This window comes from Podarcis erhardii (assembly GCF_964252035.2).
Source record: "Podarcis erhardii genome assembly, chromosome: 11".
Lineage (NCBI taxonomy): Eukaryota > Metazoa > Chordata > Lepidosauria > Squamata > Lacertidae > Podarcis > Podarcis erhardii.
The window spans coordinates 42,406,429-42,432,715 of record NC_138501.1 but is presented as its reverse complement, the minus strand read 5'-3'; the positions used below and the strand labels follow the sequence as shown (position 1 = coordinate 42,432,715).

Genomic DNA, 26,287 nt, shown 5'->3' with positions numbered 1-26,287 from the left:
ATGTTCACCCACAACCTAACAATTATAGAACAAATTGGGGACCTCCCCCCCTTTGCCAAGAAAAATCATGGGGGAATGCAAACAAGAAGCATAACTGCATCAAACAATGTGAAACTAAACAAAGCAGCCTTGCTTGGGGATGGGTGATTTCCAATGTGTGGCACTTAAACCACAGAAACATTCATAACGAAACCCAACACCCGACAGGTAGTTGGAATCTCTTTCACACAGCACTTTTCTAGTTTCAAGGTGGCATTTATTTTTTCTTTGGATTCTATTATTATTATTATTATTATTAATAATAATAATAATAATAATAATAATAATTGTTAGTCACTTTTCTCACTGAGTGACCCAAAGCAATTAAAAACAACCAAGAAATAACCTCCCCCTAAAAACACAGCTGTAAAAGGCTGGTCTAACAGATGGTAACTAAAGATTCTAGTATCTTTAGATCATTTAGGTGCACTTCAAAGTGCTCCAGAATTCCAGGCCCCAACTCACATACTAAGCTATGGCAAGGCAGGGCAAAAATGAGCAGCTTGTATCATCAGCACAGCTGGATTGTGAAGAAGATGAGTTCCTGGGAATATGAGTAACTCTAGGTATCCATTTTGCCAACAAAGGTCCATATAGTAAAAGCTATGGTTTTCCCAGTAGTGATGTATGGAAGTGAGAGCTGGACCATAAAGAAGGCTGATCGCCGAAGAATTGATGCTTTTGAATTATGGTGCTGGAGGAGACTCTTGAGAGTCCCATGGACTGCAAGAAGATCAAACCTATCCATTCTGAAGGAAATCAGCCCTGAGTGCTCACTGGAAGGACAGATCCTGAAGCTGAGGCTCCAATACTTTGGCCACCTTATGAGAAGAGAAGACTCCCTGGAAAAGACCCTGATGTTGGGAAAGATGGAGGGCACAAGGAGAAGGGGACGGCAGAGGACGAGATGGTTGGATAGTGTCTTCGAAGCTACAAACATGAGTCTGACCAAACTGCGGGAGGCAGTGGAAGACAGGAGTGTCTGGCGTGCTCTGGTCCATGATGTCACGAAGAGTCGGACACGACTAAACAACAACAGGTGTCCATTAATTCTAGTTGATGTTCATTGGGCAAGTGTGGTCCTTTCTCGGGTCAGAAATAACTAGATATAGGTATAGAAAGCCAGGTAACTATACATAAATATACCATACAATGAATGAAATTACTAAAGAATGAAAAGTTGGTCTGTAAATTCAGTCATGGTGCCATTTCCTGTAATTTCAGGTTAAACCAAAGACGGTAACACAGAGATACTTTTAGCTTTCACTCATTTAGTAATAAGGAGATGGAATAAAGAAACATATGGCTGGCGTTTTCACATGTTTATGAAAATCCTGGGGGAGGACACTGGATTGTACGTATATAATTTGTTAGAAATAATCTGCTGTTTTCCTGTACATTTGTGCACCACCTGTTGGGAATGTAGTCCTGCAAGTTACAGAAGGTTTAGCTTGCCAGAGATGAGGCATAGTTTCAAAGGCAAGTATTATCTAGAATGGTCTGTGAATACTGGCACTCCTCCAGATCAGCTATTTTATGGAGCAACCATCCTTATTTGCAAACACAAAGTTTATGTGGACCTTAGAGCATACCGAGCCTTTATTGAGCAATTCCCCCCCCCCAACTCATATAGTCTCAAAATGTTGTTTTATGGTTTTTTGTGTGTGGTTTTATATTTGAGATACGTGTCTTGTCATAACTGCAACAATCAATAGTATTGTTGTTGTTGTTGTTTTAAGAAAATACTGAACATTCTTTCTGATTCGTCCACAGTGCAGTTATATAACAATGAGTTTTCATTCTGAATTTACTCAAGATTTGCTTGCAGGGTGTTTGTACGTCTTCCCATTAAATCATTCATTCATCCCACACATTTCAGTGCTTTTCCCAGTCGCTTTCCTAACCACAAATATCCATTTTTTTAAAAAATAGGAGACAGATTGCTTTAATCCACTTCAATTGCGCAAACTTAATTTTCCAATATGTGCTCAAATCCCCGCCGCCTCGCAAAATAGTGACAGCATCCTGGAATGTATTTTGTTCCTCATCTGTAATAAAAGACTCTGTGAAGAACCCTAGATACCAGGCCTAGTTTGATGCCCTGCCTTCAGTCATCATAGGAAACAGACTACTCACAGAAACTAATAAAGAAGTCTGCAGGAAGCTAAAGTGGTTAGGGCTGGGCAAGGGAGGGGAAAGAAGCCGTTTGTTCTCCATGAATTTACTTTGATCCCCGTAAGAAATAAGATGCATTTCCATTTTAACCCCTCTCCATTTTAGTTAGAATAAAAAAAAACAAAACAAAAAACAAATGGGAAATTTTATTTTTCTGAATCTATGTGTTTGCTAAAAGATGAAAAGTGATTGAACAATCACGGCTACAAAATGTTTCCTTGTTGAAGAGGAGCAAAATGTTTTACCGCCTAAGCTTGCACCACTCTTGAGCTGCAAAGTGGGAAAATCATATATTGAGTGTTTCACCACCCCGAAAATCCCCTGACTCTGGAAAGCTAGCATGTGAATGGCGAAAGTTCAAGCCTAACCCAGGTCAGTTTTGGATGTGCAGAAGATTTTCATGTGGTGGTGGAGCCTTAAAGTTTGCAGATCCCCATGTATTCTGGAACAGCTAAGGAAGCACTTGGGCTTCTATCCCAAGTAAGGATGGGGAACCAGATGTTGCTGGGCTCCAAGTCCCATCAGCCTAGCAAGCATGGTCAATGGCCAGGGATGATGGGAGCTATAGTCTAACAACTTTGGAAGGCATCACAATGGATACCCCAACAATAGGTTCTAGGGCATGGCGTAGGATGGTAATGAAAGAGAGAGCGCTTCGCCTGAACTAGGAGGTAAAGGAACCCCCTGACAATTAGGTCCAGGCGTGTCTGACTCTGGGGGCACTCATCTCGCTTTATTGGCCGTGGGAGCCGGCGTACAGCTTCCGGGTCATGTGGCCAGCATGACTAAGCCGCTTCTGGCAAACCAGAGCAGCACACGGAAACGCCGTTTACCTTCCCGCCGGAGCAGTACCTATTTATCTACTTGCACTTTGATGTGATTCTGAACTGCTAGGTTAGCAGGAGCAGGGGCCGAGCAAGGGGAGCTCACCCCGTCGCGGGGATTCGAACTGCCAACCTTCTGATCAGCAAGCTCTAGGCTCTGTGGTTTAACCCACAGCGCCACCCGCGTCCCTAGGAGGTAGGGAAAGGGGCAAAAATTTAAACCAGACACTTAGGTGCAAAGAAACAACTTGACCAAACATCAGGACGAACTTTCTGACAGTAAGAGCTGTTCAAAAGTGAAATGGACTCCCTCAGGAGGTGATGGGCTCACCTTCCTTGGAGGTTTTTAAGCATGGACACTTTAGCTGAGATTTCTGCATTTCAGGGGGTTGGACGAGATGACCCTCAGGGTCCCTTCCAACCCTACAGTTCTATGATTCTATGATATCCTGCGGTGAATGCTAACAGCAATATTGTGCCTTCTCTGTAAGTGTGCAACTCCCTTTGCTAGTACATCCTGCTGCAGAAACGAGGAGGGCTGGACAATGACCTGAGTGTTTTTGTTATTTTTAATATGGAATGAAAGCCAAAGCTAATAATGAAGCCTACAAGAATAGGTTTTTGTTTTGTAAATGGAAATCATGGTGTGTGAAGCTAAGAGCAAAGGAAGACCACAAGGCTATCTCCCTATCTGGACTTAAGATCATTATGGATAAATTGAGAAAGTCTGGAATTGGTTCAATTTCCAAATTAGCTTTTCACTATTTTTAGGGAGATGTTACTTACATCTTTCCACAGCAGCTTCGCAGCCACAGAGAGACAGAAGTAATCATAAAAGGCAGATGTCAGGGCATTAGACTACATAAAAAAATCTATTTTTATTAATCAGATCTATAGCACCTTTAATGGGCAATGTGCTTAAGCTATATTTGTCCAATAATGTCATAAAGGCCACTTATACAGTCCGGGGGGGTGGCGGCAGTTGTAGCCTGTTGTGGCAACTCCACCACACATCAGAGCAATGCCATCTTGTTTGAAGCAGTTTGCTTGCTCCCCGGCTGAAATTTTGGCTTGCAGCCCGGGAGGAGGGACTTCGAGAGCGGGCCTGAGTGCAGCAGTTTCACTCAGGTCCACTCCCCACCCATATAAAGTGGTCAGTAGGTGGCTGAGAGGGATATACACCCAATGGGGATGTGGGTGGTGCTGTGGTCTGAACCACTGAGCCTCTTGGGCTTGCCGATCAGAAGGTCGGCAGTTCGAATCCCCACGATGGGGTGAGCTCCCATTGCTCTGTGCCAGGTCCTGCCAACCTCGCAGTTTGAAAGCACGCCGGTGCAAGTAGATAAATAGGTACCACTGTGACGGGAAGGTAAACAGTGTTGTCGTGCGCTCTGGCTTCCGTCACGGTGTTCTGTTGCGCCAGAAGCGGTTTAGTCATGCTGGCCACATGACCCGGAAAGCTGTCTGTGGACAAGCGCTGGCTCCCTCAGTCTGAAAGCAAGATGAGCACCTCAACCCCATAGTCACCTTTGACTGGACTTAACTGTCCAGGGGTCCTTTACCTTTTTTTTACACCCAATGCCCATGCCAAGGCTTCCTATATCTGAAATTAATAAAGTTGTAACCAAAATTGTTGTGGTGTCCAGTTCTTCTTCCCTTAAAGACCTTGATCCCAGGGGTGAGGGCACTGTGACTGGGCATGCAAAAACCCCATTGGATGTTTCTTTTATTTCAGTTTACTTACTTATATCAGTTTATAATACTGTAAATAGTAATACCCACATAACATTACTCTTGATCCCCATACACCAGTGATTCTCAAAGGGAGGATTTATTGCATCTAGCTTAGCCCTTGGTCGCTTTTTTTCTAGAGGAGCCTTGAAAGTGACATATAAATCAAATGGCCATTGCAAATTTTGTGTGAAAATCCAAATGCAAAAGCCAACCACATCAATGTATACAAAAACCCCCCACACAAAACAATAAAATCTTAAGAAATGTCTTACCCTGTCTGGCACAAAGGGCTATTGTGAATTCTTTTGTCATTTCCTGTGGATCAACGCTGAAAATATCCCATCTGAATGATGTGAGGTGCTATCAACCACTGGACTAGCCTCATCTGTTCTAAATAAAGAATTCTCTCTTGGCAGTAGAAACATTGTAAATGAAACAAAAGAGCTATCCTCCTTTAAAATAAAAAAAATGAACCGATTGTGTTGGATAACGCTAACCACCGAGAGATCTCAGACCCCTAGGAGGCAAACCAGATGCCAAATGCACTCAGGAGCTGACAGGAGGTATTCAATAAGGAGGAAGGAAATGAAGAACAATTAAGATGGATGCTGGGAAGAACTTTCTAATTGTACGGTGCCTCACGGTGCCTTTTACCAGCTTTGGTTGGTAAGGCAGCTATGGCCCTTCCTGGGTTGTGATAGCCTGGCCACAATCTGGTGCCCTTCAGATTGGGTTTTTGCAGTGCTCTCTGTGTGGGGATTCTCTTGAGGCAGACCCAGAAGCTGCAGCTGGTGCAAAAGGCAGTGGCTTGACAGCTTGAATAGTGGGAATCCCCCTAAACCCAAGAATTAAAAAATGCTAGGATCTGGGGTCCTTTGTGATATGAAGGGAGAATATAAGCCACAAGGGGTTGCCTTACCCAAACCAGTCTGGCTGGCTGAGGGAAGACCAGAGCTCTTAGCATTATGATAGACAGCCACCGAGGGTCATCAACAACTCCTTGTCCCAGGCAACTGCTCTGGGGGAGGGCAAGGGGCTTATGGGAAGAAGAAAATGACAGATCCACTTTGCTGAGCGTGAAGGAAGGACTGCCTGCAATGCTCTGGGCCATGCTGTAAGATGTGGACCCTCTCCATGCAGGCGGAAGGTGTAAATAGGCGAATAAGCCCTGTTTCTTAAAGCACTACAGCCTCCGCTGTGTCTTCTGTTCTCCGAAGAGACACAGACCCTGTACGTGTGCCTGTGACCCCATGCGCTCTGGCCACTGCTTGGCAGAGAGAGGGGGCAGGTGCCGGGCTTTTGTAACAATATTATGGCACTGCTTAAAAACTCGCACTGGTGGCCAGTTAGCTACAAGGATACATTCAATGTGCTGGTGTTAGTACACCAAGACCTCTTCAGTATGGGACCAGAATACCTAAAAAATGACCTCATCCTCTATATACTTGTTGTTTTGCCTCTGAGCTCATCCTCTCAGTGAAGCCTATGAAAAGCTTACAGAAGATCAATAACAGCACCACCCTCCATATCCCTCACTACCTCCAGGACAATAATTTCCTCCACCACATAGTCCTACTTCCACCCAAATTTGCTTCCTAGTTATTGGATTCATTCCAGTTTAACTTTACTCATATGATTATTCCATATTATTTATCTGCTCCGGCTGCTTAACTTCCTTCACCTAGTTTAGCTGTGGGAGGGAAGAGGAAGAAAGTCCTTTGTTAACTCACACACAATATAAAAGATATTAAACATTACCCCCATAGGGATCAGAGAAAGTTCTCAGAGTCCCCTTCTTACGCTTCTTTATTTTTTAAGTCTAACCTGCGGTTCTTCAGACTCCCATCAGCCGAGCCAGCATGGTTGAAGGTCGGGAATGATTGGTGCTGCAGACCCCACCAACATCTGGAGGGCACCAGGCTAGCCATCTCTTCTTTAAACCAAACTTGGACTGAACAGAAGACACCTTCAGAAAGAGGATGGTCCTCTGATAGCCTTGAGAAGAGAGGAATGCCATCTATAGGATACATGGCTGCTTTATGGGAGCAGTGCCTTCCCACCAGCTTCCCACGAGCCCATATTTGTTTGGACTGAGGCTTCGAATCTAGTTTTGCCCATCATTTCTGCCTTTAACAGCTTGCTGTATGCATGCGCCCATCTGCTGTCTTCATCTAGATCAGGGCTTCCCAAACATGGGTCTCCAGCTGTTTTTGGACTACAATTCCCATCATTCCTTTACCACTGGTCCTGCTAGCTAGGGATGATGGGAAGTTTAGGCCTGTCACTCATCCGAAGTATCTCGAGACCAGTGTCCATTCCCTTCTGCACTCTCTGGGGCCTTCCTTCCTCTCACCTCCCCTGCCATGCGGTTGATTTCATCCCAGTCCTGCACCTTGTTGTTGTTGTTGTTTAGTCGTTTAGTCATATCTGACTCTTCGTGACCCCATGGACCAGAGCACGCCAGGCACTCCTGTCTTCCACTGCCTCCTGCAGTTTGGTCAAACTCATGTTGGTAGCTTCAAGAACACTGTCCAACCATCTTGTCCTCTGTCATCCCCTTCTCCTTGTGCCCTCCATCTTTCCCAACATCAGGGTCTTTTCCAGGGAGTCTTCTCTTCTCATGAGGTGGCCAAAGTATTGGAGCCTCAGCTTCACGATCTGTCCTTCCAGTGAGCACTCAGGGCTGATTTCCTTAAGAATGGAGAGGTTTGATCTTCTTGCAGTCCATGGGACTCTCAAGAGTCTCCTCCGGCACCATAATTCAAAAGCATCAGTTCTTCGGCGATCAGCCTTCTTTATGGTCCAGCTCTCACTTCCATACATCACTACTGGGAAAACCATAGCTTTAACTATACGGCAAGGTGATGTCTCTGCTTTTTAATGTGCTGTCTAGGTTTGTCATTGCTTTTCTCCCAAGAAGCAGCCATCTTTTAATTTCGTGACTGCTGCACCTTAGCGAGGCCTTCTGTTTTGTGGGGGTGGATCGTGATGGCTCTGCCACACTTTCCTTTGCTTTCACACTAGTTTTGATACCTGCTGTCACGAAGGTTAGAGGGCAACATCCCGAGCACCCATGACCCTTTCATCTGCAACAGCAGGCAGCATAGGAAATGTTCAAGTTGCTTGCGTGGCAGGAGCACAGCTGCATCGTGTCTTCAGGCAACGATAAAGCAGGAGTTGTGTTTTCATACCAGAATGTGGAAAGACCTTGTATCAGCAAGGACAAGAGAAAGTGAACTGCGAATAAGCATATTCCTCCCCTGCATTCCTCTGAAATGCTGATTAATGAAGTTTGCTGCCAGATATCTCCTCTTCACAACAACAACAACCTATCAGCAATGACAAATAATGTAAGGGCCAAACTGGAAATGTGTGAATGCTTTTCACATACAGCAGCTCAGCAAAGAGTAAGATCAGGCCCAGAGACTGCAAGGGGAAGAGCAACAGAGGGTTTGCCTGCACTTCTGTTTGTTCCGGGCCTCGAAAGCATGGGTCCCAGTGGTTTTCCACAATTCCCAGAATGCCATGTGAAAAGGGAGTGATTGCTAAGCCATTCTGCAGAGCTACAATTGCTGAGTCTCTGCTGAGCTCTTAAAGGGAACTGGCAATTCTATTCTGCAGTTGAAAGATGCACGTGTAAATCCTCTGCTGAGTGTAATAATAGCTCCGTGGTACAGCTGATGGTTTGCATGCAGAAGGCTAATTCAAGGTTACCGTATTTTTCGCTCCATAGGGCACACCGGACCATAGGGTGCATCTAGTTTTTAGGGGGGGAAATAAAGAATTTTTCTCTCTTTATTTCCCGCTCGCTGTCTTGGCTTCCTCTTTAGCCACGCGCAACCTCTCCAGCCGGGAGAGGCTGTGCGCAGCTTTGGCAGAAGCCAAGACAGCGTGCGGGATGGATCCCACTCGCTGTCTTGGCTTCATTTTTAGCCGCGGGGCTGGGGCAAGGGAAGCCCGCTCCCGCTCCCAGAGCTTGCGGGGCTGGGGGCGCGCTCCGAAGGTTTGCGGATAGCTGCCTGAAGCCCGGGGAGCACAGCGGGAGTTGGCGCTGCGCTCCCTGGGCTTCAGGCTGCAGGCTGCTATCCTGCCGTGCTCCGAAGGCTTGCAGATAGCTGCCTGAAGCCTGGAGAGTGAGAGGAGTCGGTGTGCACCAACCCCTCTCGCTCTCCAGGCTTCAGCGAAAGCCTGAATGCGCTCCATTGGACGCACACACATTTCCCCTTCATTTTTGGAGGGGGGAAAAGTGCGTCCTATAGAGCGAAAATACGGTAATTCCTGGTATATCTTGCTAAAAAAAAAAAAGTAGAAGAGGTAACAGAATTTGGGGAGTCCTTTGCCTGAGGCCTCGGAAAACTGGGGCCAGTCTGAGCATGTGGCCACACCATCTAAGGCAGATGTAAACTGCAGTACAAAAAAATCTGGAGGGCACTAGGTTGGGGAAGACTGGTACAGAATATCGGACCAATGGTCTGACTCAATCTAAGGCAGTTTCTATATTCATGTGACATGCTTCTTCAACATAGAGCTACAGTTTAGCATATACCAGAATTCTACACAAGTTCTATTAAAATAAATGATGACCAGACCAGAACTTTTTCTGAACTGTGTTCTTGACCTCTGGAATCATTTAATATAATTTAACTTGCACGTGCTCATTGAATTGATGAGCCTTGTTTTATGGCAAGCCAATCAAGAAACAAAAGGAGAAGTTTTCCCCCAAATTCCCAAAGAGCATTAATCTAAACCTTAAAGCCCTACTACATTCCTCTCTATCTCTATTAAAAATAATTACCCAGTGGAATATTCTCCAAATGAATGCATTCAGATTTATTTTTTTCTGGAGGAAACCATGACCTTTTACACCCCCTAGGAAAACATTTTTATGCTTGCTTCCAAGAAGTAGGCAAGAAATCAGCATAGCCATAGAAATACTGTTTGTTGTTTTTTCATTTCGCAACACATGCTTTTGTAACATGTCCATTCTAATTTCACAAAGGTCCATTCAGGTTAATCACCAGTCCTTGAGAGCAGATAGACTTAATTCATCATATATAAACTTACCTACACATATGTTAATGCTTATCTGACATTGTTAGCACAACTATTCCCGTAAAGACTACAGGATGCAGGCAAACCATTTAATACTTCATCTAGAGATCCCATTCAGTAAACGGTACATCTTCCATTTTTCTCAGTGGCCACAAATCATGCCTGTATGCATCAGTAACAGACCTTTCCTACTGACAAGCGTTTCCCTTGGGTAGGATAGCTCCATAAATGCAAAGTGGTATACTGTATTCACAATTCCAAGTGTTGGTGTTGACCTTTAAAGTCCTAAATGGCTTCGGCCCAGTATATCTGAAGGAGCGTCTCCACCCCCATCGTTCTGCCCGGACACTGAGGTCCAGCGCTGAGGGCCTTCTGGTGGTTCCCTCACTACAAGAAGCAAAGCTACAGGGAACCAGGCAGAGGACCTTTTCGGTAGTGGAGCCCACCCTGTGGAACGCCCTCCCATCAGATGTCAAAGAGATAAACAACTACCTGACTTTTAGAAGACATCTGAAGGCAGCCCTGTTCAGAGAAGTTTTTAATGGGTGACATTTTAATGTATTTTTAATCTTTGTTGGAAGCCGCCCGGAGTGGCTGGGGAAGCCCAGCCAGATGGGCAGGGTACAAATAATAAATATTATTATTATTATTATTATTATTATTATTATTATTAATATTATTAAGAATCTCCTCCACCAAAGTCATTGAAGAAAACTCCTGATCCATGCATATGTGTTTCCATCAATGCAAGAAACTACTGAATTAGTGTGTTTGCGTGGAAATATGAACTTTCTTGTTCTTAACAATCTGTACAGTGGCAGTATTCATATAAGAATTGCAGTCTGCAAATACCACAATTATAAAACAGACATTGTAAACAATATTTTACACGACGATTGTTGTTCGTTTCTACTAAGTGCTTTTCTTTTACAAAGAACATAGTAAATAAAAAGGACCCTGCCTTTCATTTATAACACATATTTTACGGTGTTGTTTCATGTATTTGCAAAATTTATATCCACTAACTATAAACCCATGCACACATTAAATACTGTGAATCATTAAAAGGCATTTTAAAAGAGCTCAAAGCATTTACTTGCAAAAAAAATGTGGAAGATCTCTCTTTACCACATTTGAAGATATTTATCTTTACCACATTTGAAGAATTCCTAATGCAAAGTTTCTGCTTTGTGGAATGGTTTACTAACCCACATCCACCCTGCCAAATAATAACAGGTTTTTTTAAAAAAATAAATAAATAAAAAAGTCTGCTTCCAAGGCAGATGTTCAAGGATAGACGTATGTCTCAGTCATCATGAAATGGTTATTAAAAGAAAAAACACTGCTCCAAATGCATTTCTCATAGGAAAGTATTGTTTTCAGTGGAATTACCTGAATGAAGAGTTGGCATTCCATAATAAATGCCAGATTTTTAGAAAAGCATTGGTACATAGTTATAGCAAATATGAAAGGCAAAAGAAGAAAAGACTTGTGTCTACTTTGTTTAGAAAGCAGCTTTTAGTAAGCAGTATTTACTTTAATAAATGTTTGTCTCTCACACTTCAAAAAAAATAATAATCTCGGTTTCCAAATTGCTTCACTTATTACTTAAAAATATGAAGCAAATGCAGCCATTTCTCCAAGGCAGCAAAAAGAGAGTGCTTGGAACTATGCTGAACAGCCCTGGTTCACGTGACACTGTAAGCCCAACTATGGCTTACCTGGTCCATGGAAACACAGAGGCTCCTGGAGACAAACTCTGGTCCTTTTTGTTCCCTCTTCCCACTGAGAGAAGAGCTTAACCATACCCTCCAATGAGACACAGACCAAAACCAGGATGCTGTGATCCGGGTCCACACTCCCACAAGAGTCACGTGACACGCATGGGGCCCCATGTGAGATTACAGCCCTGAAAAAGCCCCTTTCCCCTTAGGTGTTTCCCCCCGTACAGTTATTTGTACATGTATGTACCCCAGGGTTCAGGGCCGGCGCACCCATGAGGCAAGGAGTATGGAAGGTAACTGCCTTGGGTGGCAGTATCCAAAGGGGCAACAAATCCCAAGGTAGATCTTTATTTTCCCCTTTCTTCCTGATGTTCACTCACCCCATATTCCCTGGCAGGGAGTGGGGGGACGCCATTTTGTGGTTCGCCTCAGGTGCCAAAATGTATTGGGCCAGTCATTCCAGGGTTATATTCAATATGCTGCTACTTGCCCCTTAGTGTAAAGGTAAAGGGACCCTGGACCATTAGGTCCAGTCATGACCGACTCTGGGGTTGCGGCACTCATCTCGCTTTATTGGCCGAGGGAGCCGGTGTACAGCTTCCAGGTCATGTGGCCAGCATGACTAAGCCGCTTCTGGCGAACCAGAGCAGTGCACGGAAACGCCGTTTACCTTCCTGCCAGAGCGGTACCTATTTATCTGCTTGCACTTTGATGTGCTTTTGAACTGCTAGGTTGGCAGGAGCAGGGACAGAGCTCACCCTGTCGCAGGGATTCGAACCACCGACCTTCTGATCGGCAAGTACTAGGCTCTGTGGTTTAACCCACAGCGCCACCCGCGTCCCAGGCCCCTTAGTGTACCAGTGGTGTAAGTTTGGCTATGTAAGCATAAGCACAGGACAACTCCAGTACATACTGGTATATAGATACTAACCCCTGTCAACCCTGCCCCTGAGTGTAATATAACATAAGCTTCATGCCAGCAAGCCTATGGCATTTTTGTAAATGATCTACTGCTACATTAACATATCAGATTCATGACCCAATGCAGCCCAGCAACAGAAATATTACTATACCTGTCATAACTAGAATTGTTAGTTGCGATGAAAGGGGTGACCTGAATATATATGGTTCACAATTTCCTGTTACCGCAAACCAACTTTGGCAATTCAGATCTCATTGCAATCTCGCCGCTTCTTTTCTTGCAATTAATCACATACGCACTGTGCATTCTTTCCAGTCCACGACAATGGCTTTCCTGAGGGCTATTTGGACAATGGTTTCAAGTGAGCCATTTCTCAAAAGGGCAATTAGTGCTATCAGGCACTATTCCCAAAGTCCTGGACCTCCAACGGTATCCAATGTGCTTTTCAAGAAATCTGAGAAATGTCAAAATATGTAACTTCCTGCATCATTTTTATCTTGCTTTGCTTCATCTGGTTAAAGACAACGTTGTTGCTGATTAATAGATTTAATGATAAATGAACCACTTCGTAGCAAAAGACCTAAGCATATTTAGCTGTGAAAGAGTGAGAGAGAGCAAGGAAAAAGAAAGTAAAGAAGATTCAGCTTAGGCTACGGTAAAATACACAGCAAAGAAACTTCTCTACTTAAGCCACCTGTGAAATCGTTGCCCTTGATAGGAACAATCAGCAACTTGAGCTTATGGCAGGAAACACGACCTTGATAGCAAAGAGGGTGTAAATGGAATAGTATTTAAAAATATTCAGCTATAGATGTTGAAGTGAAACCAAAGCTCCACCAATTAACAACATCTTATTCTTGAAATTTTGCTGCAGGTGGCTGCATAAGTCACCTGCAGCAAGCTCCACAACCCAACAGCTACATATGGTGGACCAGGTAGGACTCTCTAAAGCTCCAGGTTTTGCTGAGGACTGCCATGCACCATGATAGATGATTGGAAGCAGAAGGTTTGCACGCAAGTGATTGGCATGTACTCTTTCAGCACTCTTTCTGAGCCTCACCCCCATTTCCATTTAGAAATCAGTGGCAGCAACAAGTATGGCAGCAAGTGCCCCAAGGATCCCAATATTATTTCAAGGTTTAGAGTATTTGATGAAAGACAAACAAAATGAATGAAGTAAAACAGGCTTCCTCAACCTAGGCCCTCAGATGTTTTTGGCCTACAACTCCCATGATCTCTAGCTAGCAGGACCAGTGGTCAGGGATGGTGGGAAGTGAAGTCTCAAAACATCTGGAGGGCTGAGGATGAGGAAGCCTGAAGGAAAACAGCCTTCACCAAAATTCAAGGAAAACAGCCACATTTCTTATAGCCTTAAAAAACAGATGTTTTCAATTGCTGTCACAGGAGGTGACAGGTTGTCTCCATGGTAAGAAGCGAGAGAAAGGGAAGATATAGTCTTCCATATTATGGGGAAATTCGCATTTCTATTTCAAGTATTGTTATTATTTCTAAATTTCCACTTATTTGGAAAATTAGCAGATGCAAATTTTGTGTGGACTGTATCCCCTTTTGGCTTCTATTTTGGGGATGCATAAATCCCCATCAGCCGGAATTTAGATGCATTATGGACGAAGAAGAAAACGAAATGTGTGACACTGGGAATATAAGATGGCTGTAATATACCCAGGTTCAATGCATTTGCTCAAAAGTGCTAATGAAAATTGCCCAACTAAGTTACCTGATACTTCAAAGAGCAATCTATTTCTTTGGACGCCTTCCCAAAAGAAAATGGCTGTGTACCATAAAAAAGGCATTAGGCAACTGGGGCTTGCAGCCAGCTACCTTTGTGCTTTCATTTTTGGTTTTATAGTAAAGCAGGAAAGCATATCTTTTATTACCTGCACTGGAGTGCATGCAGGTAAAAATGATTGACGAGTAATCACACAGTGGTTCAGTTTGCACCTTGGCTAAGCTGCTCCATCGCCACCCATCACCAACAACCTTTGCTTCCTCCAGTGTTTCATATTGTGCCTGAATGAATGAAAGCTCACTCAAGCTTCAAAGATCATCATCACTCTCTTTGTGTGTATGTGTTTTAAGGATGTGTCTGTTCAGCTCTGCCAGCGGTCTGCTGGGAATTTCTCACAAAAGCAGGCTTCCCCCTTGGAGGGGATTATGCACTGACTTTGAAGATAGTTTGCCAGCAATTATTCCCTTTAGGTCAAGACTTATTACAGTACTCTACAGCCGCTGACACAGTGTGGTATATAAAGTGGATGAGACTTCTTGTTTTTTATCCAAAGGATCACAGGTAAACAACGCGGCTGACACCGCCTATTTTTAATGCATGTTGCAAACATATGATTGTCATCCCAAGGTTTTATGGGCAATGGTGGAGCCTCACCGACTTCAGCAAGCTGGACTGCCCAGAAGAACTGCACAATCTCATGCCCATTTTCCTGACCTCCTAAACCCGCCTTGCTTTCAGAGACTTAAAGTCTGTGCCAAGTCAGATTGCTTAGCAAAAAAGCTGGTTGCTGGGAACTGATTAGCAGGCTCCAGACTGAGGGCTGGGTCTGAGTAGAGTCAACAAGATAAAAAGTATAAACCTCTTGCTCTTACCCTTCAAGAAACTCTTCATAACCCTGCTTCTCCTTTACCTTTCCTTTTATCTACAGGCCAGCACAGACTAATTGTCCCCCTCCTTTTTTTTTACTTCTACCCACGATGGCTCCCTGACCTGATTGTGATTAAGGAATGCATCTGATGTGTTTGCCCAAGGGAAACTTGATATTTTGCATACTCACACCACAACCCTTACAAAGCTGCCTTAGTTACAGGTATCTGAAGAAGTGTGCATGCACACGAAAGCTCATACCAATAACAAACTTAGTTGGTCTCTAAGGTGCTACTGGAAGGAATTTTTGAGGCTGTTCATCTCTAGCCCAGCACTGTCTGCCCTGATCAGCAGCACCTCTCAAGGGTCTATGGCATAGGTCTTCCACATCACCTCTTGCCTAATGCTTTTAAGAGGAGCTGTGCCAGGGACAACCTTTGAGCAAAGTATGTGTTCTACACCACTGGGCTATAAATGGTCCCCTCCCTAAAAGTACAGACTCCAGCAAGGGGAGCCTCATTGAATGGGCAGAATATCTGAGGAGCAGAGTCCTTACTCATCAATTATCTCTACGTGGGATGAACCCATCTATGCATGTACCTGATGAAGTAGACTGTAGTCCATAAAAGTTAAGTCATAATAAATTGGTTGGTCTTTAAGGTGCGACAAGACTGTTTATTGATTTTGTGCAAGATGACTCATCCTTTCCCTACACACAGAGAGAGAGAAGCTCTGATTGCTTGTGTGAGAACAATAAAAATGTTTTTGGGAACAGAATGAGCAGCAAAAGCAGAGCTCAGCTAAGAGCTGTTCCTGGAAGTTGGAAGCATTTTGGGAGCACAGGGATGTTGCTCTGGCTATATGATGTGGAACAGCAGATTTGCTCTTTGCAAGAGTTCTGCTGCCTGTCTCCACTTATTCTCATTTAGTATATCTGTAACTATACCCAAAATATTACAAAACACCATACGTACCCAGCAATTTCTCCTTTCAGAGAAAACCAAACCTTGGTAACCACTGCCACTGGAATTTCTTGCTGCTTGTGGGAGTTGGGAATGTGAAAGAAGTATGCAAGTGATCTCTTATGTCTAATGCTTTTTAAAAATTACTGTATCAGCCAAAGAATGGTTAAAGTGTTCCCAGAAGTAATTAAATCATATCAAGTGAACTTGTGAATGTAACCATTGCTGTATTGGACAAATAATAACAGTGGGATTTGGCTGAAATGGTGCATTCCGTTCCTCTTAAGTGCCAAAAATAGGAAGACGGTTCATTAAGGACCTCAGAGGAAAAGCACAATGGACCTAAACTGCTGTGAAAATTCAGCTAGTGTGGACATCATTCTCTCCCTTTCTAAGTATTCTTAGATATACTCTCTGCAACATGTACCTGGCGATTAGACAACAACTATTAAAACAGAAGTTATATGTTAGCTAAGGGACTAGGAAATAAACATTGGCCAGCCAATCATTTTCACATGAGCTCTGAAAAGCATAACATCCGTGGTCAAAAATAGTAACAGAAGACATATAAATCTTCCATGGGAAAGAGACTACTGGGGAGATTTTACCACCTGGAATATAAGCATTTGGTTTCCTAAAATACACACCGCCTGTCAATGGCAGCAGTGCCCATAGTGTGAAGGTGTCAAAACCACCAGCAGCTGCTAATCTCGTTTAGAGAGGAAGGGAATTCTGAATTTTCCCCAAAGCCTCTTTATGAAGAATATCAGGAAACAAGGCCCAGTGATTCAAGTCCCCCTCCTTCTGACATCTATGTGCCATTCATAATGCAGATTCTTTTGATGAGAGGATAATGATTCTGTAGCCCAAAAGAAAGGATTTCCCTGAACATTTGTTTACTTTGTGATTTTTAAAAAAATCCTGCCCTTCTGCAAATTTGCTCAGGGCAACTTACCATACCATAACACAAGACAACTCTTTAAGTATATAAAAGATAAACAGCAGAATTAAATTTATTAGAACAGATAAAACCATAATCAAGACAACTTACATTCCATGCAAAAAGCAAAAATGATTTTGCTGCCATCAAAAGAAAATTATTTTATTTTATTTAAGAGTCCTTCCTTAGGAGGGGATTCCACAGACAGGGGATGTACAGATGAAAAGTTCCTGTCCCTAAGTCACCTTCTGCCTGTTTTCAGAGGGTGGAGCAGATTTCGTGTGAACAGTGCAGAGTTTGGGAGGCTCGTGTGTGTGTGTTGTGAACTGCCTTGTGATTTTCAGATGAAGTGCGGTATACAAATTTAACAAATAATGCTAAGTAATAAGCAATGGGTCCAATGGTTAAGAAGGCAGTTTCTGCACATGCTGTAGAGGGAAATGAGAAGCAGAGGGAGAAGGTAGCCCATCTAGGAGAAAAGAAAACAGTTATCCTAATCTCTGCTGTTTTGAGGCTATACTCATTCATGAGAAAGGCTTCGGGAATAAACCCTGAGGAAAAATCTGTACCCACTGCCTTGTGGGACATCTTTGGGAGAGGAAAAGGCTAAGGAAGAATGCCTACACAAATCTGGACCGGAGTCCCTAAGGCGGTTGCATGGGGTCTTGTAAAGGAACCATGGAGTGCAGACGACATAACTCTAGGGATCTAATCTGTGGTACTAGCTATGTACTGGGTTACTTATACATTAGCAAAAAAGAGGAAGAAATAAGATACAGGTTTGCATAAAATGTGCATATATATATAGTTGTATATTTAGAAACAATTAGTACAGTAAGAGTCAACTGTTACGCTAGGCAGCTCCTGTATGTGGAAAGGTGTGCGATATTGTCATTTGCCTCAGGTAGCAAAATATTTTGGGCCTGTCCTAATCCTCTGTAATGTACGGAACATGGCACATTAGGGTTAATTAATCTGCGGCCTGGTTGGAGTATGCATGCGGATTGCCTTCAGTTATGTTCAATATGCCTGCAAGGGTAAAAAAAAAAAGCCCACAAGTGTTAGCACTCTCTCTTCCAGGGGAAATGTTAAAAAAAAAAAAAGGCTCTAAAATATCACATAGCTTAGGGAAGTGGGGAGCTCAGAACAATATAAAGGACATTTTCCTAATTGGCTTCATTCGAGAATACCATGCATGCAGCTGACTGTGAGAAATTGCACTGGGGGTAACTCCCCACAAAACACACACAAACACACACCAGAAAAACCATGTATTATTGTAGTGCAAGTGCTGAACCAGAAGGATGGAAAGACGACAGAGTTGTTGTTAGTCTGTTATAAAACACAGAAAGAGACTGAGTCTTGAGGCACCTTAAAGACTAATAAATGCATTTGTGGCGTATGTTTAGGACACTCCTGAAAAAGAAGAAGAAAAAAGCTTATACAACAAATCAAATCTGTTAGAATTTATGGTGTCATAATTCCACCCACCGATGCAGAAGTGGGGAGGCTTTTTCAGAAATGCAAATCAGGCAAGGGGGAAGAGAAAGGGAACCGAGTGCCTTATACACAGCACCCAGGCACAGAGTTCCAAATTTAAGAAAAGAAAACATACTTACTCAAAGTAAGAGCTCCCACAGCTACCGCAACTCAAGACCCTTTTGTGCACATCTGACATTCTTTCATTATTGTGTATGGTGTTAATTTCACTGCCTTCGTCTGGTTGTGATGTGGCCAAGTTTCGGTTGTCATAACTCAAAATCTCCCCAAACTTTATTGTGGTTACCGGTCTCAAGATTAACATAATATTTGGCACGTACGCTTCTTGTGGCTTTTTTGGAATTGGTTTGTTTACCTAAGAAAATGCTTGGTTGATAAAAGAAACGTCCTATAATTTCTATTGTGACATGGGAGAGGGGGAAAGAATGAACAACAAGACCACTGTGGTCGCACTCTAGAGACCTCACCATTTAGGGAGGAGCCAGGGTATGTTAATCTCATCTGCAATGGATGGAACCTTAACAAGTTTGCATATAAAACTGCAACTCCCGATAGGAACTTCCTATGGTTCTATTGACCTTCACATGGATAGAGCAGGAGAGCCCAGGAGACATAAGAATTACAAGAAACCATGACAGCTTTAAATAAATAAATAAATAAATAAATAAATAAATAAATCATAGTAACGAAACATAAGGTATTTGCTAACATGCTATTTAATAAAGGTAAAAGGTAAAGGTAAAGGACCCCTGGACAGTTAAGTCCAGTCAAAGGCGACTATGGGGGTGCGGCGCTCATCTCGCTTTCAGGCTGAGGGAGCCGGTGTTTATCCACAGACAGCTTTCCGGGTCATGTGGCCAGCATGACTAAACCGCTGCTGGCGCAACAGAACACCGTGACAGAAACCAGAGCGCATGGAAACACCATTTACCTTCCTGCCACAGCAGTACCTATTTATCTACTGGCATGCTTTCGAACTGCTAGGTTGGCAGGAGCTGGGACAGAGCAACCGGAGCTCACTCCGTTGTGGGGATCTGAACCACCGACCTTCTAATCAGCTTAGACCACAGCGCCACCCGCATCTATTTAATACATGGTGACTAATGCACATTGTTAATAATAAAGGTAAAGGTACATGACCACTGGACAGTTATAGATGCCAACTCCCTGGGGACTTGGGTGCCCAAGCACCCACAAAATTCCCCATGAAGGGGCTGGGCACCCACATATTTTGGTGCCAGGGCCATGCACGCTGCATGGCACCCATGACCCCGGGCACCCATGGTTGTGGGGCCACGTTAGCATGCCTGGTCCCGAATGTCAGTTTCACTGCAGATCTGTATTTGCCCCACCTCTGGGCTGCACCTGCTCCCCAGTGTAGCCAGATATTGAAAGTGGACTTCGTCTGCATTTTAAAGGGGCTCTATGCAGGCCTCATCATTGCGATGCCTCATGAAATCTGCCTTCTCATGAGATTTCAGCACCTGAGTATCTTCTGAGACCAGCTGATCAGTTGCACACGTTTTATACCACAATCAACAAAGAGTCACCTTAAAGACTAACAAATTGATCACGAGATTAGCTTTTGCGGACCACAGTCGACTTCACCCATTGCATGAAGTGTTATTCCCAGTGCACAGACTTACAACTGAGGATAAAACAAAAATGTATGCTATAATAAATTTGTTAGCCTTTATGACGCCACCAGACTCTGCTGCTTTGGCTGCAAAAGACTAACACTGCTACTCCTCTGGAAACTAAATCATAATGGTATTTGCTTGACTTCTGTCTTGACATTTGGCTGTTTACTAGGTTTAGCTGCCTTGCGTAGGTTAGATACTAACTGTACAATTCAAAGTACCTGAATGCATAGTGCATTTATATGGCACTTTCCCCTAAGCCAGGCACCCCCAAACTCGGACTTCCAGATGTTTTGGGACTACAACTCCCACATCCCTAGCTAACAGGACCAGTGGTCAGGGATGATGGGAATTGTAGTCCCAAAACATCTGGAGGGCCGAGTTTGGGGGTGCCTGCCCTAAGCACTCAATTTGCTTCGCTTACATTATTTCAGTAGTTTTTACAAGTACCCTGTAAGTTAAAGAAAGGTAAAGGGACCCCTGACCATTAGGTCCAGCCGTGACCGACTCTGGGATTGCGGTGCTCACCTCACTTTATTGGCCAAGGGAGCCGGCGTACAGCTTCCGGGTCATGTGGCCAGCATGACTAAGCCGCTTCTGACGAACCATAGCATGGAAACGCTGTTTACCTTCCCGCTGGAGCGGTACCTATTTATCTACTTGCACTTTGACGTGCTTTCAAACTGCTAGATTTGCAGGAGCAGGGACCGAGCAACGGGAGCTCACCCCATCGTGGGAATTCGAACTGCCAACCTTCTGATCGGCAAGTCCTAGGCTCTGTGGTTTAACCCACAGCGCCACCCACGTCCCTACCCTGTAAGTTAGACCATTATTAATATTGTCAGCATATAAAATGAGGAGGAACGAGGCTGTCAAAGAGCCGCTTGCCTAAGACCACCCCACAAGTTCAAGGATCAGGTGAGGTTTGAACCAGGGGCACCCCAACTCATAGCTCTTTCTCTTAAACATGATACAGTTTCAGAATATATGTTTTCAGAATCATGTTTTCCAGATGCGGCAATCAAATGCCAGAAGATGGGAAATGTGGTTTGCAAAGGTGTTTGTTTTTGATCTGAGTGCACAACCCCGATAGTGAGGCATAATGGCTGCTGAACATCTGAATGCTTTCCAGACCCTTGGGTTTCTTAGTACAGCATGAGAAGGCCAGCTTCAGGCCCCTGGAGTTCTTCCTCCTGCTGCAAGAGGTCAGCACAAGAGGCCAAGACAAACTTCATCACTCATCTGCTAGGTAAGCCCTAGTGACTGATCAGGGGAACCATATTGCTTCAAAGCAACAGTGAAGCTCACAAGGAGAGGAAGGAAATAAAAGCACTTGGCATCTTCAGAGAAGAATAAGATGATTTAAAGTAAGGTAACAATGCCCAGGAAAATAGGCAAGCTTGGGTGATCTAAGCAGAGGTGCACATAAATTTGAGGAGTCCCTCCAAGTTAATGACAGGTATAAGGCAATTGAAAGGGCCTAGTAGGTTTCAAATTGTTGCCATTGTCTGACAGCTTTTATCCTTTAGAGCCAAGCTAGAGAACAAAAGCCTATTTTTGGTAAATCGAAACCAGAAACAGAGGAGATTTTATGAGGGCTTTGACAAAATGTGGGATGGCAGGGTTTGGACATGGGGAAAGCTCCTGGTTTCTTGCCAAATTCTTACGCAAGCTGCATTTCCGAATGCAGTGCATATAAAACCCTGTTATGTTACGAGGCATTTATTAATACGAGTTATTGCTTAGAAAGCCCATACACATACACACAAGGCATAAGGCACATGCATTTAAAGTGCACCCAGCCCTTCCTAACTGCTGAATCCCAAAACTGAAAAGGTCAAAGATTCAGAAATGTACCAAATGGGGACTGAAGGAGGGAGTACCCTTGGGGGGGGGGGGCTTTCATACAGTGACAGTGAGGGAAATGCTTCTACAGCTTACTGCATGACCTAGCTTCAGAAAGCACGCACCCAAACTCCACATACTATTGATATCTAGAGCCTTTGCCACATGGTATTGCATTTGCCACATTGTCTCTTACTAGGAAAATGGATACAGTGGTACCTCAGGTTACATACGCTTCAGGTTACAGACTCCGCTAACCCAGAAATATTATCTCAGGTTAATAACTTTGCTTCAGGATGAGAACAGAAATTGTGCAGCGGTGGTGCAGCGGCAGCAGGAGGCCCCATTAGCTAAAGTGGTGCTTCAGGTTAGGAACAGTTTCAGGTTAAGAACAGACCTCCAGAATGAATTAAGTACTTAACCCGAGGTACCACTGTAATTGACTTCCTGCCCACTGCAGGCATAGCACTGAACCTGCTTTCAGCTTTATGTCTGAAAATCTAAGCAAGGTAAAGTGTCAACCAAAACCAAGAACATGGAGCCATGCTTGAAAGTGGGTGTGCAGACCGCATCGTGAATTAACTATACACCTATAACCAGCAAGCCACAGATAAGGTAATTACCCTGCTTCTGCAGCTGCAGGTAGGTTTCACAGGTTTCTTCCTTTACAAGAAGCAGGGTTTAAGCTTGACAAACTGAACCAGCAATGGGGAACTTATAGCTTTCCAAATGCATTGGACTTCCAGCTTTCATCATCTCTGGCCTTGGGCCATGCTAACTGGGGCTGATAGAAGCTGGAATCCACAGATTCTCCATCCCTAAAGTACACCAATGTATATTTGAGATACTAGGTAAAGGTAAAGGGACCCCTGACCATTAGGTCCAGTCGTGACCGACTCTGGGGTTGCGGTGCTCATCTCGCTTTATTGGCCGAGGGAACTGGCGTACAGTTTCCGGGTCATGTGGCCAGCATGACTAAGCCGCTTCTGGTGAACCAGAGCAATGCATGGAAACGCCGTTTACCTTCCTGCTGGAGCAGTACCTATTTATCTATGTGCACTTTGACATGCTCACCCAGTCGCGGAGATTCGAACCCCCAACCTTCTGATCGGCAAGTCCTAGGCTCTGTGGTTTAACCCACAGCGCCACCCGCGTCCCATTTGAGATACTAATCAGGGTTAAAAACTTACCATGGTTAAGCATTGCTTCTGTATTGTTCTTGATCATAAAAGGAATGAAGGATTGCTGACAGATTCGTTCTGACACATTTGTTAAAGGAGGTTAAGGAGAAGCATGAAACTAGCCCAAGGGCACCCAGTGGGCTTCAGTATCCAAGTCCAAGAATCTATCAGCTGCAGCAGGACGGCTCCCCTGCAGTGCGACCTTGTTGTCATTCACTCGCTCAAGGAAAATTAAGAATTGGACGGTGGCCTAGTGATCAAGGTCCTTTAAGAGTTGTGTGTAAGTGGGAATTTTAGTGAATGTAGCTTATCTTTCCCTTATGCTTTGAAGGTGCAAACATCTGCACAGTTCAGAAAGATTGTCAAATTTTGAGGAGAATTTTATAGTTTTGTACTGTACTTTGGTCTTTGGATAAGCCTAAAGATACTAATATTAATGGTGCTTATTTCAATGAAGGGATCTTTTTGGAAACTGCCATAATAGAGTCATAGGAATTGGAAGGGACCATGGGGCTTAAACCCATGACCCTGAAATTAAGAATTATTATTATTATTATTATTATTATTATTATTATTATTATTATTATTATTTCGGTCACAGACCAGTTCCAGCCCACATACAATATCAAGGAAGTCATAAAACACGATAGGGATACATTTGAATTTGCAATTAGGTATAACAGGGACAATACAGATATAGCAACAGTTAACAAATATATAAATTAAAACTTAGTCCCTAACGTATAACCTAAAATTATCATTTAAGGCCTTAATCATTATGATAGCACAGCTTGTTCCCTAAGTTTCATGGCAATCAGACAGAATTTGGCTACCCTTAACGTGATCTCAGGATCCTTGTTCTCTACCGGGGATTTTAGACGTTGAAGTTCAGATTCATTTGGAGATTTTTGCACAGCATGGGTAATAAATGCTGAGCGTATATCCCTGTAGAAATGGCAATGTAACAAGCCATGAGAGACAGTTTCTACCTCCATCAAGCCGCAGGGGCAGACTTGTTCCGCATATGGTTTACCCTCGAATCTGCCCTGCAATAAGGCAGATGGCAGCATGTTGAATCTAGCGAGGGTAAATGACTGTCTGAAATTAAGAGTCTCATGTTCCACCCACCAAGGAATGCAGACTAGTGCTTTAGCCTCCCAACAAGTATGGTAAGTGAGGCTGACTGATACTGATTTCCTCCAAATCCAGACTGTGAGCTTCATTCATAGTTGAGTGGGGATTTCAATATGGGTTTGCCATTTCCAAGCCTAGCACTCTAGCCATGAACATTATATTCACTCTCATTTGGCCAACAGGATATATCTTTCCATTCTGCATAAATTCATTGGTACTGTTTTGTATTCTTTAAACAACCTGGGCTTTTGTGATTTTAAAGTGCGTATTCTAGCCTTTAAATATGAAGGAAAGCTGGCAATGCTTGCTAAAAATTTTGGGCTTCACTGTTTCTCCTGGCTGCTTGCTACCTGTCTACAACTATAGAAGTCAGCATAAGGTTACTGGGATTCCCACGCTTTACCTGAACCTATTAAGTTCAGCGGGGCTTATTTATAGTCAACACATACAGGATTGTACTATATATTACAGAAAAAAGATGCAGATTAAATTAAACAAAGTTAGAGAAGATATGTGAAGCTGTTTGATCAGCACATTTTATACGAGTTGCATGGTGCAGCTTTTTCGGAGCAAAATTTGGATCACCTGGACATGGAATTTTGTGTTTACAGTGGTGCCTCTGGTTATGTACTTAATTCGTTCCGGAGGTCCGTTCTTAACCTGAAACTGTTCTTAACCTGAAGCACCAATTTAGCTACTGGGGCCTTCCGCTGCTGCTGCGTTGCTGCCGCACGATTTCTGTTCTCATCCTGAAGCAAAGTTCTTAACCCAAGGTACTATTTCTGGGTTAGCGGAGTCTGTAACCTGAAGTGTATGTAACCAGAGGTACCACTGTATTTTGCAAACTGTCCTGGAAATGCAGTGAGTGGAACATAAAAGGGACAAAGCCTTGACTCTTATAAGTAGCAAGTTGGGATCATTATGTAGGCAAGGGTCCCCCCCCCCTTTTCCCATTATTTCCCTTGCACAGTCAGATTCCATATAGACTTCTGGAATCTCTCTGTTCAGTAGTTTGCCAGCTGGTATTTTGACAGCTGTCACCTTGGCCAATAAAGCAAGGGCTGAAGCTAGGGTAATCACTGCAGGAGGTTTATACTGTAGAGATATATTCTTCATCCTCAGTGTGGTAGAGACCACATGCGGTAGAGCCACAAAAGTTATGGGGGGAAAGAAGTTTAAAAGAAATGAAAGCTGATCCTGATTTTGAAGAGTTGCTTTGTACCTCCTCCCCCTACCAGCTTTTAATCCTCTGTACCACTATCCTATTGCCTAAGGTCTCCTGGGTGCAATCGTACCGACTTTGTGAGGAGCTTCAGGAATGCAGTTCTTCAGAACACACTTCAGCATATGAATGCAAAGAGCAGTTTCTTATTGCCTGGTGGCACCCTTGCTTTTCCAATACTGCATGTCAGGTCTGGCCATTTATAAAGCAGGGAATTTGCTTGCTTATGACAGGTGCCAAGTCCTGTTATTCAGGCTTGCAGTGGAAGGCAATGGGTTTCTTCCTCTGGTATCAGATTCTCCCCAGCTCCAGAGTTATCCCTCATTTTGAATTATGGTGCTGGAGGAGACTCTTGAGAGTCCCATGGACTGCAAGAAGAACAAACCTATCCATTCTTAAGGAAATCAGCCCTGAGTGCTCACTGGAAGGGCAGATCCTGAAGCTGGGGCTCCAATACATTGGCCACCTCATGAGAAGAGAAGACTCCCTGGAAAAGACCCTGATGTTGGGCAAGACTGAGGGCACAAGGAGAAGGGGACGACAGAGGATGAGATGGTTGGACAGTGTTCTCGAAGCTACCAGCATGAGTTTCACCAAATTGCGGGAGGCAGTGGAAGACAGGAGTGCCTGGCGTGCTCTGGTCCATGGGGTCACGAAGAGTCGGACACGACTAAACGACTAAACAACAACAACAAATTCCTGATAGCTATATATACTTAGGAACATAAGGAAAACCCTGCTAAATCAGCCCTCTGATTAAAACCTCTGCTTAAAAA

General features: G+C 43.8%; 1 protein-coding gene across 2 annotated transcripts in view; it reads right to left on the bottom strand.

Annotated features, from left to right (window-relative positions):
• CCBE1 (collagen and calcium binding EGF domains 1) overlaps positions 1-26,287 on the bottom strand; it is a gene marked incomplete at its 5' end in the record, with an annotated part of 143,063 nt that overhangs the window by 59,923 nt on the left and 56,853 nt on the right. The window contains one exon of one of the 2 annotated variants that reach the window (XM_081881588.1): positions 18,609-18,682. The exons of the other annotated variant lie outside the window; for it this stretch is intronic. Coding sequence (XP_081737714.1) covers positions 18,609-18,667 — 59 coding nt within the window. Of the gene's footprint in view, positions 1-18,608; positions 18,683-26,287 lie in introns of those variants that run through there. 2 annotated transcript variants of the gene reach the window in all.